This window comes from Mugil cephalus, chromosome 4, assembly GCF_022458985.1.
Source record: "Mugil cephalus isolate CIBA_MC_2020 chromosome 4, CIBA_Mcephalus_1.1, whole genome shotgun sequence".
Classification (NCBI taxonomy): Eukaryota; Metazoa; Chordata; class Actinopteri; order Mugiliformes; family Mugilidae; genus Mugil; species Mugil cephalus.
Window position 1 is genome coordinate 23,043,064 of NC_061773.1, and position 14,919 is coordinate 23,057,982.

A 14,919-nucleotide genomic window follows, 5' to 3' on the forward strand; every position below is an offset into this window, starting at 1 on the left:
TGAAACACCCATCACCTGAAGGCGATCCTGGCACAGGAAGAAACCAAAAAAACAAAAAGCAAACATGCAGAATCTGGTGATGATACAGATACAAGATATAAGATGTTATGACAATTTGAAAATGTAGGAAGTGGGCAGGTTGGAGAATTGTTCATTCAAGTAGGAGTGGATAACCGCAGGAGGCCATGAAGACTGGCCATGAAATGATATAAGAAATTAGAAGACAGGAGCTTGGTGCTGTCGCATTAGAAAGGTATGAGATGTACTGAGACACACCTCTTACTTCTCGTGACTCTGAAAGCTTTGTTCAGGGAAGGCATGTTCCTGGACCCGTGGATTTAATTTAATGTGCACCTTATTTCTATTTACTCAACTGTTTTTTGCGTAAATTTCAGATTGCGTGTCTGTTTCATGTCCCGGTTCTGTCTTTTATTGTGCTACATTTATGTCACAAATGTTTCAATCAGCTTTTCCTCACCGAAGCACCAAAACAATGCTGATATATTTTGGGAAGACTCACTTTCTTGAACAGAGCCGTGAGAAAATGAATGCCCCTCTCAAATTCCTAAGTCATGACTCCAGGAAGTCGCTGTTCCTGGCAGTGAAATGTGTACAGCACATACAATCTGGTCATCTCATCTCATCTTCTTTTACTACTGCTTATCCTCACTAGGGTTGCGGGGTTTCCTGGAGCCTATCCCACCTGTCAGTGGGCGAGAGGCGGTTTACACCCTGGACAGGTCGCCCGTCCATTGCAGGGCTAATACAGAGACAAACAACCTTTCATACTCACACTAATAGAATCACCAATTAGCCTAACGAGCATGTCTTTGGAGGTGGGAGGAAACCCGGAAAGGCCCGAGCTGGACCCGAACCTGGACCTTCTCGCTGGCGGTGCTGCCCCGCAATCTGGTCATTTTCACTTTTATTTTTCATGCGTTGTCGTAAACCGTCAACACAACGTGAACCCGAATAACAAACCAGCCGAGTGTTTTTACACGAACACAAAAGTGTGCATACGGGTAAACCAGCCCCTCTGTCTTCTGACCGCTCTTACGGTGACACGTGCAGCACTTTACTGTGTCTGCATTGTGCGTACAGTTTTGTGCAAGGCATCTTCCTCACCACCACTGTCAAACACAAACACATAAAACGCACACACACACAAAGGCATCCTGTTAGTCACATTAACTATGCACCTGAGGGAGAGCCGAGCATGCTATCACCTTTCGCCCTCACAGTTGCCCTGACACTAGATTCTATACGGAGGCTATGAGTTACAAACGCCCCCCATGTGTGGGAACCGAAATGCGTTTGACACCTGGGGAGATGGAGGAGGCCGGGAGAGGAGAGGAAACACACTGAAGGCAGCGGTTACACCGCGGTGCGCCCCTGCAGCATCAGGCTTATCAACACAGACCAGGACGTAGCGCAGCTTTAGCACCGTTCCTCCCTCAAACACGACTTCATTCAGGTCGAATCGAAAAAACAAGACTAGAAAATAAAAGACATTTTCAAACACTCCTGCCCTAACATGCTCTCTGAGAATATTTTTTTTCCTTGTCCGAGGTATTAATAAATGCTACAGGGCAAATATATCACACTCAGACATCATGCCTCGTGCTTTTGTCCCTCGCTCTCTAACATCATTGGATATACCAACAACATGTCTGGCAAGTATATTCTATCATTTCTCTGGCTTGTTGGGTTTCATCTCTGTAAAGATTTACTTTGTCTCCGAGCGGCACAATAGGCTGAAGCGACGAGAACAAAGGCCCTTGAAAGAAAGGTGTAATGAAAGAGAAGGCTGCTGCTGTTTTTTTTTTTTTTTTTTCTTTTTCCTGTACTAGGTCAGACTCTTTCCTTTCTTCGTGTGAGAGACGTTTCGCTAAATGGTGGATAATGGACGGGAATAATAAGAGTGGCAGCCATGGACACAGTATAAAAGGCCTGAGAGTTCTCAAGCGCGTCCTGGGATGAGAGGATCGTGTCAGAGTGTGTGCGCCGGGGTGTGGATGCTGGACTGATTCTTACTTGACTCTTGATAAGGTGAGGCACTGTGTAAAAGCTTTATTTAGCATATTTATTTAAAATTCAAATGAGTCAATTGAAACTATTCAAACCACTTTTTTCTTTTTTCAAGTGACTGGTAAGAAATAATGCAACAAACAGAACGTTTTCCTCGCTTTCTCACCGGTAGATTGGATGTTTTTTTTTACCAGAAATCTTCTGTGTTTCATGAAGCGTTTAAGTGTCATTTTGCCCTATAGCACTGATTTATCCTGCGCTCTGAGATACAGGATATTTCGAATTAAAACAAGAATCCAGTATTTATTTATGCTGTGTGCAAGGATTTATATATGAGAGAGAATTTCGACTTTTACTTGTTTTGGTCATGATTGTTAATGTACAAGAATATAAAAAGTAATTTGGTTAATTTTTACATTTCCAGACCTGCGATACCGATTAACTCCGTTAACCGTTTCTTTATTTATTACTTTACAGCTGCTACTATGATGAACCTGGCCGTATCCTGTCACCTCTTACTGGTCCTCCTGCTTGTTGTTAACCTGACAGGTGAGGTACAGCGGCACTGACTGCAAAGAATGCAATAAAATAACATTTTTGGTACATGCAACTGGCTTCATGTTAAATTTAAAGCTAATTAAAGACTAAATAACTAAAGAATATGACCCTCGACATCTCGCCGTCCGCGTATTTAAACTTTTCGTCTTCCCTTAAGGTGTGTACGGGGACCGAATCATCGGGGGCACGGTGGTAAAACCTTACTCCATCAAGTATCAGGCTTCCCTTTTGTACAGCAACTCCCACTTCTGTGGAGGCACCCTCATCCACCCTCAGTGGGTGGTGTCTGCTGCCCACTGCTGGAGGCCGTAAGTCACTGCTGCTTTACACCTGCAACCCTCCACAACCTAAGAACCAGATTTGCTTCAGACTCTTTTCTTTTCGCCTTCTCGCAGGAGTCACATGATCCAGGTGGTCCTGAGCGAGCACAACCTCGTCGAGGAGGAGGGATATGAGCAGATGTTTAACGTCTCCTTGGTCATCAAACACTACCAGTACAGTTACTGGATGCTCGACAACGATATCATGCTGCTAAAGGTAAAGCTCGTCTTGGGAATGTGACACCAGGTTGATTTAGATCAGGTTGAATGAAGACCGGTTTGTCATGTTCCACCTCTGCAATGCTCCTCAAGGGACAGATGAGATTTCTGAAAGCTGAAAGGGACACGTAAGCCAAATATCAAGCATCACACTGGGAACACTCGCCCAGTACGTGTCCTACATTTCCCACAATGCTGCTGTTTAGTTGCAGCCTCCGGTGGAATCACCGATCATAATGTGGGTTATTTTCACTGACTGAGCTGTTTATTTGAGATGCCACCAAATTGACATAACCTACAACTTTGATCCCTGTTGTGTAGTCTGCACAAACAGCTGAGCACTGACTCAGATCACAACAACTTTGAAAACAGTCAGAATGCAAACATGCATGTGTGACACAAACAAAATATTAACTGGTTCCCACTGGTGTTAGATTGTAGCTGGTAGACTGAATCAGCCGCCAGGCCTCCTGTGAATCACATACAGACATAAGACTTTGCTGTAGTCTGACCGGAGGATGTGTTCTCTGTGCGTCAGCTGGAGCGTCCAGCCGTCATCAACTCCATGGTCGAGCCAGCCACCTTACCCGACAAGGACACACCCCCCCTGCAAAACTTTGCCCGGTGCACGGTCAGCGGCTGGGGCGTGACCTGGCTCTACGGCCAAAGCCTTTCATCTGAGCTGAAGTCCGTGGACGTGGACTTCTTCTTGGACTGCTGGAGCTACTATCCCTTCAGGATCACGCAGAACATGATGTGCGCGGGATCAATTTATGGTGGGAAAGACTCCTGTCAGGTGAGCCATGAAGTCACGTGCGAGGAAGAGGCCATGTGTTGTTTAGTTGTTTAACCGTTAAAGGTGAATTTATTAATTTATTAAGGAACACGGGAGCAAAGTAACACACTGTAATCAAACAGGTCAGGTTTTATATAACGTAGCTAAATATGTTAGGAAAGACTAGCGATGGTATTTATTTGGAGGAGTGTCCGCCGGAAGAATTTAACTCTGAAAAGCCTGAAAAAAACATCTTTAGAAACCAAATGCTTCAGCTACCTGTTAAATATATATATATATATATTTTTTTTTTAAAAAGGGCTATTAAATAGTTACTTCAAGCAGGCATAATAAAATGCAGGTTTGTGATAATTCTCTCACATTTTCAGTAGAAGCAACTCATTTTATATTGTTGAGAATACAAAAAATAGAGTTTCATTACAGCTTTAATGCGTTTGCGCCGTCAATTTAGCAGCACAAATCTTCAGTTTTGATCAAGCCACCACTTACCCAGATGTGACTTTTCCTCCTCAGGGTGACTCAGGAGGACCTCTCATGTGTAACGGTAAATTTGAGGGCATTGTGTCCTGGGGCATCGGCTGCGCCTACGCTTTCTACCCAGGTGTCTACACTAAGACCAGAAACTACCTCGGATGGATCAACTGGGTCATCCAGAACAGCTAATGATACTGACTCTCTCACAGAAGACTATGCTATGGTATAAATATTTGAATGGATCCTAATGGATATATTTTTTTTGTTTTTGTCTTTTATATCAATTATGAATTTATTTGTAAAAAGTAAGTTGCCTGGAACCGACACCCCATGTACTCTTTTTCTCACAGATTTAGTATAACCTGAAAGTGCAGAATATTAATTACATATATATAAATATATTGTCACGCCCCAGTGTAGGGGTTCGAGGATGTAACATAAAAAAAAATCCAGATTTTGGACTACATTTATTTCTGGGACTATTTACCATTTGAAACATCAGTTTCTCCACAAACACAATAATAAAAAATAAAAACTATGGACTTAAAAATAAAGATGCGTATTTTCTCAGACTGTCCTCTTTGTTGTTTTTATTTTATTTTATTTTGAATCGATTGGGGCAACAATCCAAAGCTATCTGGATTTGTTTTCAGTTCCACAAATGTTTAGGTGACACACCCCTTTAATGCCACGTCTGCACAAAATGTTCACCAACCGTGACAACAACAAAAACCGCTACTTCCTCCATGGCAGTGTGTCAGCCTCCTGCTCGGTGATTGGCTGTGACCGGGCCCTCTCCCCTTTGACACTGTACCATTCACATGTAACAAATTGACATAACCTACAACTTTGATCCCTATTGTGTAATCTGCACAAACAGCTGAGTGGAACACTGACTTGGATCACAACAACTTTCAAAACAGTCAGAACGCACGCATCCATGTGTGACACAAGCAAAATATTAACTGGTTCCCACTGGTGTTAGATTGTAGCTGGTAGACTGAATCAGCCGCCAGGCCTCCTGTGAATCATATACAGACATAAGACTTTGCTGTAGTCTAACCGGAGGATGTGTTCTCTGTGCATCAGCTGGAGCATCCAGCCGTCATCAACTCCATGGTCGAGCCAGCCACCTTACCTAACAAGGACACACCCCCCCCCTGCAAAACTTTGCCCGGTGCACGGTCAGCGGCTGGGGCGTGACCTGGCTCTACGGCCAAAGCCTTTCATCTGAGGTGAAGTCCGTGGACGTGGATTTCTTCTTGGACTGCTGGAGCTACTATCCCTTCAGGATCACGCAGAACATGATGTGAGCGGGATCAATTTATGGTGGGAAAGACTCCTGTCAGGTGAGCCGTAAAGTCACGTGCGAGGAAGAGGCCATGTGTTGTTTAGTTGTTTAACCGTTAAAGGTGAATTTATTGATTTCTTAAGGCACACGGGAGCAAAGTAACACACTGTAAACAAACAGGTCAAGTTTTATATAACGTAGGTAAATAGGTTAGGAAAGACTAGCGATGGTATTTATATGGAGGAGTGTCCGCCGGAAGAATTTAACTCTGAAAAGCCTGAAAAGAACATCTTTAGAAACCAAATGTCTGTGAAGGTTCTCAGTCATCCAGGTCATGGTAATCCAAAAAAGCGTTGAATAAGGTCAGCTGGACTTGTAGAATTTCTTGAAGACGTTTCGCCACTCATCCGAGTGGCTTCTTCAGTTCTGATAAACTAGTGGGAAATTGAGGTTTAAATAGGAATAAACTCTGTGGGTAACACCCACCAGGAACTTGCTTGACCAGAAACTGGGGTCAATAATTACCATAATGGCTGATACTTACCTGTCCTTGAATGGGGGGAACTGTGTGCCTAGGCTAACTTACTATGAATAGAGCACTAACGAGGCTATTGTCCATGGGAACCTGGAGGCTCAATGTGTGAATGTTGTTGAAACTTCTTGGGGACAGAAGTCAAAACTGAATTATAAATAGTTGGCAAATTAAATCTCAGTCCACCTCCTCTGTTTAGAGAAGGTTTCTCCACTTTGACATAGATGGCTTCCTTAACTCCTCTCTCAAACCATCTGTCCTCTCTGGCCAGGACTTTGACGTTGTCATCTTCAAAGGAGCGTCCTTTGTCCTTCAGGTGGAGGTGGACTGCTGAGTCGTTTCCTGATGAGCTGGCTCTCCTGTGTTGGGCCATGCGCTTGTGTATGGGTTGTTTGGTTTCCCCAATGTACAAGTCTGTACATTCCTCGCTACACTGAACCGCGTACACTACATTGCTCTGTTTCTGTCTAGGTGTTTTGACTTTGGGGTGGACCAGTTTCTGTCTTAGTGTGTTTCCAGGTTTGAAATAAACTGGGATGCGGTGTTTACCAAAAATTCTCCTTAGTTTCTCTAATACATCAGCTATGTAGGGGATAGTGATGTTCTTTCTTTTTTGATTAGAAACCAAATGCTTCAGCTACCTGTTAAATATTTTTATTTTTAAAAAAGGGCTATTAAATAGTTATTTTCAAGCAGGCATGATAAAATGCAGGTTTGTGAAAATTCTCTCACATTTTCAGTAGAAGCAACTCATTTTATATTGTTGAGAATACAAAAAATAGAGTTTCATTACAGCTTTAATGCGTTTGCGCCGTCAATTTAGCAGCACAAATCTTCAGTTTTGATCAAGCCACCACTTACCCAGATGTGACTTTTCCCTCCTCAGGGTGACTCAGGAGGACCTCTCATGTGTAACGGTAAATTTGAGGGCATTGTGTCCTGGGGCATCGGCTGCGCCTACGCTTTCTACCCAGGTGTCTACACTAAGACCAGAAACTACCTCGGATGGATCAACTGGGTCATCCAGAACAGCTAATGATACTGACTCTCTCACAGAAGACTATGCTATGGTATAAATATTTGAATGGATCCTAATGGATATATATATTTTTTTATCTTTTATATCAATTATGAATTTATTTGTAAAAAGTTGCCTGGAACCGACACCCCATGTACTCTTTTTCTCACAGATTTAGTATAACCTGAAAGTGCAGAATATTAATTACATATATATAAATATATTGTCACGCCCCAGTGTAGGGGTTCGAGGATGTAACATAAAAAGAAATCCAGATTTTGGACTACATTTATTTCTGGGACTATTTACCATTTGAAACATCAGTTTCTCCACAAACACAATAATAAAAAATAAAAACTATGGACTTAAAAATAAAGATGCGTATTTTCTCAGACTGTCCTCTTTGTTGTTTTTATTTTATTTTATTTTGAATCGATCGGGGCAACAATCCAAAGCTATCTGGATTTGTTTTCAGTTCCACAAATGTTTAGGTGACACACCCCTTTAATGCCAAGTCTGCACAAAATGTTCACCGACCGTGACAACAACAAAAACCGCCACTTCCTCCATGGCAGTGTGTGTGTCTGGGCCCTCTCCCCTTTGACACTGCACCATTCACATTAACCAAATTGACACAACCTACAACTTTGATCCCTATTGTGTAATCTGCACAAACAGCTGAGTGGAACACTGACTTAGATCACAACAACTCTCAAAACAGTCAGAACGCACGCATCCATGTGTGACACAAGCAAAATATTAACTGGTTCCCACTGGTGTTAGATTGTAGCTGGTAGACTGAATCAGCCGCCAGGCCTCCTGTGAATCACATACAGACATAAGACTTTGCTGTAGTCTAACCGGAGGATGTGTTCTCTGTGCGTCAGCTGGAGCATCCAGCCGTCATCAACTCCATGGTCGAGCCAGCCACCTTACCTGACAAGGACACACCCCCCCCCCCCTGCAAAACTTTGCCCGGTGCACGGTCAGCGGCTGGGGCGTGACCTGGCTCTACGGCCAAAGCCTTTCATCTGAGCTGAAGTCCGTGGACGTGGACTTCTTCTTGGACTGCTGGAGCTACTATCCCTTCAGGATCACGCAGAACATGATGTGCGCGGGATCAATTTATGGTGGGAAAGACTCCTGTCAGGTGAGCCATGAAGTCACGTGCGAGGAAGAGGCCATGTGTTGTTTAGTTGTTTAACGGTTAAAGGTGAATTTATTGATTTTTTAAGGCACACGGGAGCAAAGTAACACACTGTAATCAAACAGGTCAGGTTTTATATAACGGAGGTAAATATGTTAGGAAAGACTAAAGATGGTATTTATTTGGAGGACTGTCCGCCGGAAGAATTTAACTCTGAAAAGCCTGAAAAAAACATATTTAGAAACCAAATGCTTCAGCTACCTGTTAAATATTTTTTTTTTTGAACCCTCTGAATCCCAAGCCCGCCCGCGGGCTCAAAAACTACTATTTTTTAAACTACTCGTATTTACAAACCCTTTGTCCGATCTGAAAGCTGTAAAGACTGGCGCAATCGCGAGCCTGAAGTTTCCGAGGGTACCTGAATACCTCAGAGGCGAAGTCATTAAAATATCGAAACTTTACGGAGAAAACGGACCAATTTTACGAAATTTCATCAACATCGCTTCGGTATAACGTCATCTTTAAAAATCCGCAGAAAATTAACCCTTTGCTCTAGATTAATTCTGTAAAAAGGCATAAACTCTACGGTCTTTCCTGCTTCCAGCGAGCCCTGAATAATTTGCATACAGCCTGTGATCGCTCAACAATTGGCTGAACCTTTCTTCCCTGGGTGATGCCTTACAGACGCGACATCCGGGTCAGAGCCGCTCAGAACCAATGATCAGGCTCCGTTTGCCGGCCCTCAGTGCCTTATAATGCAAGTTACAGGGAATAAACAACCCTCGAAGTGTGAAAGAACGTTTTCTTACATTCTGATTGTTTTATACTTCTTCGGAGACATTATTGAGTTATATCAGCCTGTAGCCGGGCTTGTTCTGACCTATAGACGCGCAGGACTTTATATTACAATAAAAAATGAGACCACAGTAAGTCAAAATGTAACAGAAGAAAAAACGGCTGAAAATTACAAATATCAGAAGAAGTCTCAGAATTTTTATATTCTCTGAATGTAATGCAACCATCTTCTTCTACTACCTCTTATCCTGCAGGATTTGCTGGAGCCTATCCCACCTGTCAGTGGACGAGAGGCGGTTTACACCCTGGACAGGTCGCCCGTCCATTGCAGGGCTAATACAGAGACAAACAACCTTTCATACTCACACTAATAGAATCACCAATTAGCCTAACGAGCATATCTTTGGAGGTGGGAGGAAACCTGGAAAGGCCCGAGCTGGACCCGAACCTGGACCTTCTCGCTGGCAGTGCTGCCCCGCAATCTGGTCATTTTCACTTTTATTTTTCATGCGTTGTCGTAAACTGTCAACACAATGTGAACCTGAATATCAAACCAGCCGAGTGTTTTTACACGAACACAAAAGTGTGCATACGGGTAAACCAGCCCCTCTGTCTTCTGACCGCTCTTACGGTGACACGTGCAGCACTTTACTGTGTCTGCATTGTGCGTACAGTTTTGTGCAAGGCATCTTCCTCACCACCACTGTCACAAACACATAAAACGCACACACACACACAAAGGCATCCTGTTAGTCACATTAACTATGCACCTGAGGGAGAGCCGAGCATGCTATCACCTTTCACCCCCGAACGCACGCATGCATGTGTGACACAAACAAAATATTAACAGGTTCCCACTGGTGTTAGATTGTAGCTGGTAGACTGAATCAGCCGCCAGGCCTCCTGTGAATCAAAAACAGACATAAGACTTTGCTGTAGTCTAACCGGAGGATGTGTTCTCTGTGCGTCAGCTGGAGCATCCAGCCGTCATCAACTCCATGGTCGAACCAGCCACCTTACCCGACAAGGACACACCCCCCCTGCAAAACTTTGCCCGGTGCACGGTCAGCGGCTGGGGCGTGACCTGGCTCTACGGTCAAAGCCTTTCATCTGAGCTGAAGTCCGTGGACGTGGACTTCTTCTTGGACTGCTGGAGCTATTATCCCTTCAGGATCACGCAGAACATGATGTGCGCGGGATCAATTTATGGTGGGAAAGACTCCTGTCAGGTGAGCCGTAAAGTCACGTGCGAGGAAGAGGCCATGTGTTGTTTAGTTGTTTAACCGTTTAAGGTGAATTTATTGATTTTTTAAGGCACACGGGAGCAAAGTAACAAACTGTAAACAAACAGGTCAGGTTTTATATGACGTAGGTAAATATGTTAGGAAAGACTAGCGATGGTATTTATTTGGAGGACTGTCTGCCTGAAAAATTTAACTCTGAAAAGCCTGAAAAAAACATCTTTAGAAACCAAATGTCTGTGAAGGTTCTCAGTCATCCAGGTCATGGTAATCCAAAAAAGCGTTGAATAAGGTCAGCTGGACTTGTAGAATTTCTTGAAGACGTTTCGCCACTCATCCGAGTGGCTTCTTCAGTTCTGATAAACTAGTGGGAAATTGAGGTTTAAATAGGAATAAACTCTGTGGGTAGCACCCACCAGGAACTTGCTTGACCAGAAACTGTGGTCACTAATTACCATAATGGCTGATACTTACCTGTCCTTGAATGGGGGGAACTGTGTGCCTAGGCTAACTTATCCTATGAATAGAGCTCTAACGAGGCCATTGTCCATGGAAACCTGGAGGCTCAATGTGTGAATGTTGTTGAAACTTCTTGGTGGACAGAAGTCAAAACTGAATTATAAATAGTTAGTAAATTAAATCTCAGCCCACCTCCTCTGTTTAGAGAAGGTGTCTCCACTTTGACATAGATGGCTTCCTTAACTCCTCTCTCAAACCATCTGTCCTCTCTGGCCAGGACTTTGACGTTGTTATCCTCATATATCATATATATTCCTGATGAGCTGATTCTCCTGTGTTGGGCCATGCGTTTGTGGATGGGTTGTTTGGTTTCCCCAATGTACAAGTCTGTACATTCCTCGCTACACTGAACCGCATACACTACATTGCTCTGTTTCTGTCTAAGTGTTTTGTCTTTGGGATTGGACCAGTTTCTGTCTTAGTGTGTTTCCAGGTTTGAAATAAACTGCGATGCGGTGTTTACCAAAAATTCTCCTTAGTTTCTCTGATACATCAGCTTTGTAGGGGATAGTGATGTTCTTTCTTTTTTGATTAGAAACCAAATGCTTCAGCTACCTGTTAAATATTTTTATTTTTAAAAAAGGGCTATTAAATAGTTATTTTCAAGCAGGCATGATAAAATGCAGGTTTGTGATAATTCTCTCACATTTTCAGTAGAAGCAACTCATTTTATATTGTTGAGAATACAAAAAATAGAGTTTCATTACAGCTTTAATGCGTTTGCGCCGTCAATTTAGCAGCACAAATCTTCAGTTTTGATCAAGCCACCACTTACCCAGATGTGACTTTTCCCTCCTCAGGGTGACTCAGGAGGACCTCTCATGTGTAACGGTAAATTTGAGGGCATTGTGTCCTGGGGCATCGGCTGCGCCTACGCTTTCTACCCAGGTGTCTACACTAAGACCAGAAACTACCTCGGATGGATCAATAAATATATTGTCACACCCCAGTGTAGGGGTTCGAGGATGTAACATAAAAAGAAATCCAGATTTTGGACTACATTTATTTCTGGGACTATTTACCATTTGAAACATCAGTTTCTCTACAAACACAATAATAAAAAATAAAAACTATGGACTTAAAAAATAAAGATGCGTATTTTCTCAGACTGTCCTCTTTGTTGTTTTTATTTAATTTTATTTTGAATCGATCGGGGCAACAATCGAAACCTATCTGGTTTTGTTTCAGTTTCACAAATGTTTAGGTGACACACCCCTTTAATGCCACGTCTGCATAAAATGTTCACCAACCGTTACAATAAAAACCGCCCCGTCCTCCTTCTTCAAAGCAGTGTGTCAGCCTCCTGCTCGGTGATTGGCTTTGACCGGGTCCTCTCCCCTTTCATACTGCATCCTTCATATTTAAAGCCACAACAACTCATTAACAGGCTCACAAATAACCTTGCGAACCCCAGGAGCAAGTATGGATGCAATGCAGCCCCAAGAAGTAAAAGAACTGATTGATAAGGCCCAGAAGGCAAAGGAGCAGGCTTATTGTCCTTACAGCAAATTCAGAGTGGGGGCTGCTCTACGGACTGTGGACGGCCTTGTGTATACAGGTGAGTTACATATGAAACTCTGGTAAATATCACACAGTGAGAACATCTACTCACTGGTTCAGACAAACGCGCTCAACACACACCAGCGCTGGGCATGGATATTTTAAAGCGCTTTGAGTATCAATAACACTGAAACCAGGGACATCATGAAAACTATTACAGCTAAAAATATTACCTTATAACTTGAAAATGAGTCAGATCTGTTTTTAAACCCTCTCGTGAAATAATCAACCAATTTTATTCATCTGAGCCATTTTATTTTATTTATTTATTTTTTTTTAAATTATACATGAGAGTTTATATTGCACGGTTTAGTTTTGGTCTACGACGCTGTAACGCCCACCATGTGTTTATGTGCCGAACCCTAACACATCCCTCCTCAGGATGGGGGAAGTCGTAACTTTCCTGTGCTCTCGGTGGAAGTTTTTGCTGTTGCATCACTTGTGTCAACAGCACCGTACTGTAGACAAGTTTGTCTAATCATTGCCAGAAGTAAAGCAAATACACCAACTGTCCCGTCGGCGTTAGGATGCTGTAGAAAACAAACAAACAATACAAAAAAAAAAAACTGTTTTGAGGGGCAAACAGTTGTGAGAAATCCTTTAAGGATTGAAATGTTCACTTTTTTTCACTTTCGCTTTTGCGTCTTTGGCAGGCTGCAACGTGGAGAACGCCTGCTACAATCTGGGAGTGTGCGCTGAAAGGAACGCCATGGCAAAGGCCGTGTCCGAAGGCCACAGCCGTTTCCAGGCCATCGCCATAGCCAGGTAACCTCTGACTGGCACAACATTTTTGTGTGGTCATCAGATGAGGCAAGAACAGGTTATCGTGAAAACCTTTCGTTAATGTCTTGGGCGGTGGCTGGAATATCAGCATAAGCAGCTGGAGAAGTCATAATGAAATGATATAAGAGGCAGAGGCTACAAAGATCAATCGGTTTGACCTCAGTTCAAACATTAACCACCTGAGACATTTCTCTTTCTACCTTCTTTGCAGTGACATGAGTGACCAGTTTATCTCACCGTGTGGAGGCTGCAGGCAGTTCATGAGAGAGGTACCGTGGTTGATTATTTCTGCTCGTCAGGGTTTTAGTATTTTTTTAGTGGTTTTATGGCAAACTTCAGTTGACGGTCCGTGACTAAACTTGTTAATGTGTCAAAAAACGAGCAAAGAACAAAACTTCCATAAACTTTTTTCGTTTTTTCGTTTTTCCAGTTTGGGGTGAAGTGGGATGTGTACATGTCGAGGGCGGACGGCACGTACCAGAAGATGACCGTGGAGGAGCTGCTGCCCGTCTCCTTCGGCCCCGACGACCTGAGCCAGGAGAAAGTGTGAAGAGCTGAAGAGCACTGACCATCGGGGGGGCCGCTATCCTCGAACCGCCATGACTTGTTGCACTGTGCTTAATGTACGTGCCATGTATGCATGCGCACGTTTTTTTTTTTTTTCCTTTCTGCAGCAGCTATTTTTATAGTAACCATTTGTTCTTGTATTATCCGCCAATCGTAAACAATGTATTTAAACTGACTCTATTTACACTTTGATGCTAACAAACTCTAAGTCTGGGTAAACCAGACTAGAGGATTAACCGTGCCTTAACTAGTGATCAATCACAACACTGAAACCACCTCCAAAGTGGTTCTAGGAATTGGCCGCGTTCATTTTAATCAGGATGTTGGGTGTGTGTGGACATGGACGAGGCTTCTTCAAGCACGTCCTGCAGCTACGCAATCAGTTTAGTCAATGACTCAACTCTGAGTTTCTGTTTCTCTTTGCCGCAGCTTGTCCAACAACGTTTAGGGGGGATGGGTATTGTTATATGGGTGGTAAAATGCACATGAATGCCAGTTTTCCGAGCAGAACACTGCCTTGCAGCAAAATTGACTGATTGATAACTCTATTGATCGGAAGTCCTCCTGAAATGTGTCTTCTCATAACAAAAGAACACTACACAATATGACATCAGACAAAGACTGACAATTATTCAACACCCCGGTCTCAGGGGACCCTTAAGACCCCGACTGATTCAACATATTGACAGACTCAGGGGGAAAAAAGGCTAAAGAGAGGGAACTAAAACTGATCGACGTTACTCACTTTGTTGCTGGTTTTAATGTTGTGGCTGATCGTGGATATATATATACGGGTAACATGGAGTTGGAGATAACAATATGTATTGGTTTAAAGGTGCATGAAAGAAATGAAATTAAAAAGCATGTTTTTACCTTTCCACACACTTTAATAAATAAACCATTTTAAAAAGTTACACTTGGTTTCTGACAGTTAGATATAGACAAACAAGAAAAACAAAAATCATTTTAAGTCGCAGTGTACTGCATATATTATTTCTTGAGCAGCGAGTGATTAAAGTAAAATTAGACAGCAGAAGGGGTGAAAAGGAGTTTCCAGTGGATATTTGCTAC

The 14,919-nt window shown here is 42.9% G+C and overlaps 3 protein-coding genes across 3 annotated transcripts; all 3 read left to right on the plus strand.

The window, feature by feature from the left end:
- Positions 1-1,793: 1,793 nt before the first annotated feature.
- On the plus strand, positions 1,794-4,797 carry LOC125006628 (trypsin-like). Its single transcript, XM_047582853.1, has 6 exons — positions 1,794-2,049; positions 2,506-2,577; positions 2,744-2,894; positions 2,982-3,123; positions 3,664-3,921; positions 4,435-4,797. Exons 2-6 carry the CDS (start codon positions 2,514-2,516, stop codon positions 4,582-4,584), a joined length of 765 nt encoding a protein of 254 aa, XP_047438809.1. The 5' UTR covers positions 1,794-2,049; positions 2,506-2,513; the 3' UTR covers positions 4,585-4,797.
- A 5,145-nt stretch (positions 4,798-9,942) lies between these two features.
- Positions 9,943-12,044, plus strand: LOC125006349 (putative trypsin-6). The gene is made up of 3 exons (XM_047582305.1): positions 9,943-10,002; positions 10,129-10,407; positions 11,739-12,044. The coding sequence occupies exons 1-3, from the start codon at positions 9,943-9,945 to the stop codon at positions 11,907-11,909; spliced, it is 510 nt and encodes a 169-aa protein (XP_047438261.1). The 3' UTR covers positions 11,910-12,044.
- Positions 12,045-12,255: 211 nt separating this feature from the next.
- On the plus strand, positions 12,256-14,762 carry LOC125006629 (cytidine deaminase-like). The gene is made up of 4 exons (XM_047582854.1): positions 12,256-12,496; positions 13,152-13,263; positions 13,493-13,550; positions 13,712-14,762. The coding sequence occupies exons 1-4, from the start codon at positions 12,361-12,363 to the stop codon at positions 13,829-13,831; spliced, it is 426 nt and encodes a 141-aa protein (XP_047438810.1). The 5' UTR covers positions 12,256-12,360; the 3' UTR covers positions 13,832-14,762.
- The last annotated feature ends 157 nt before the right edge of the window (positions 14,763-14,919 follow it).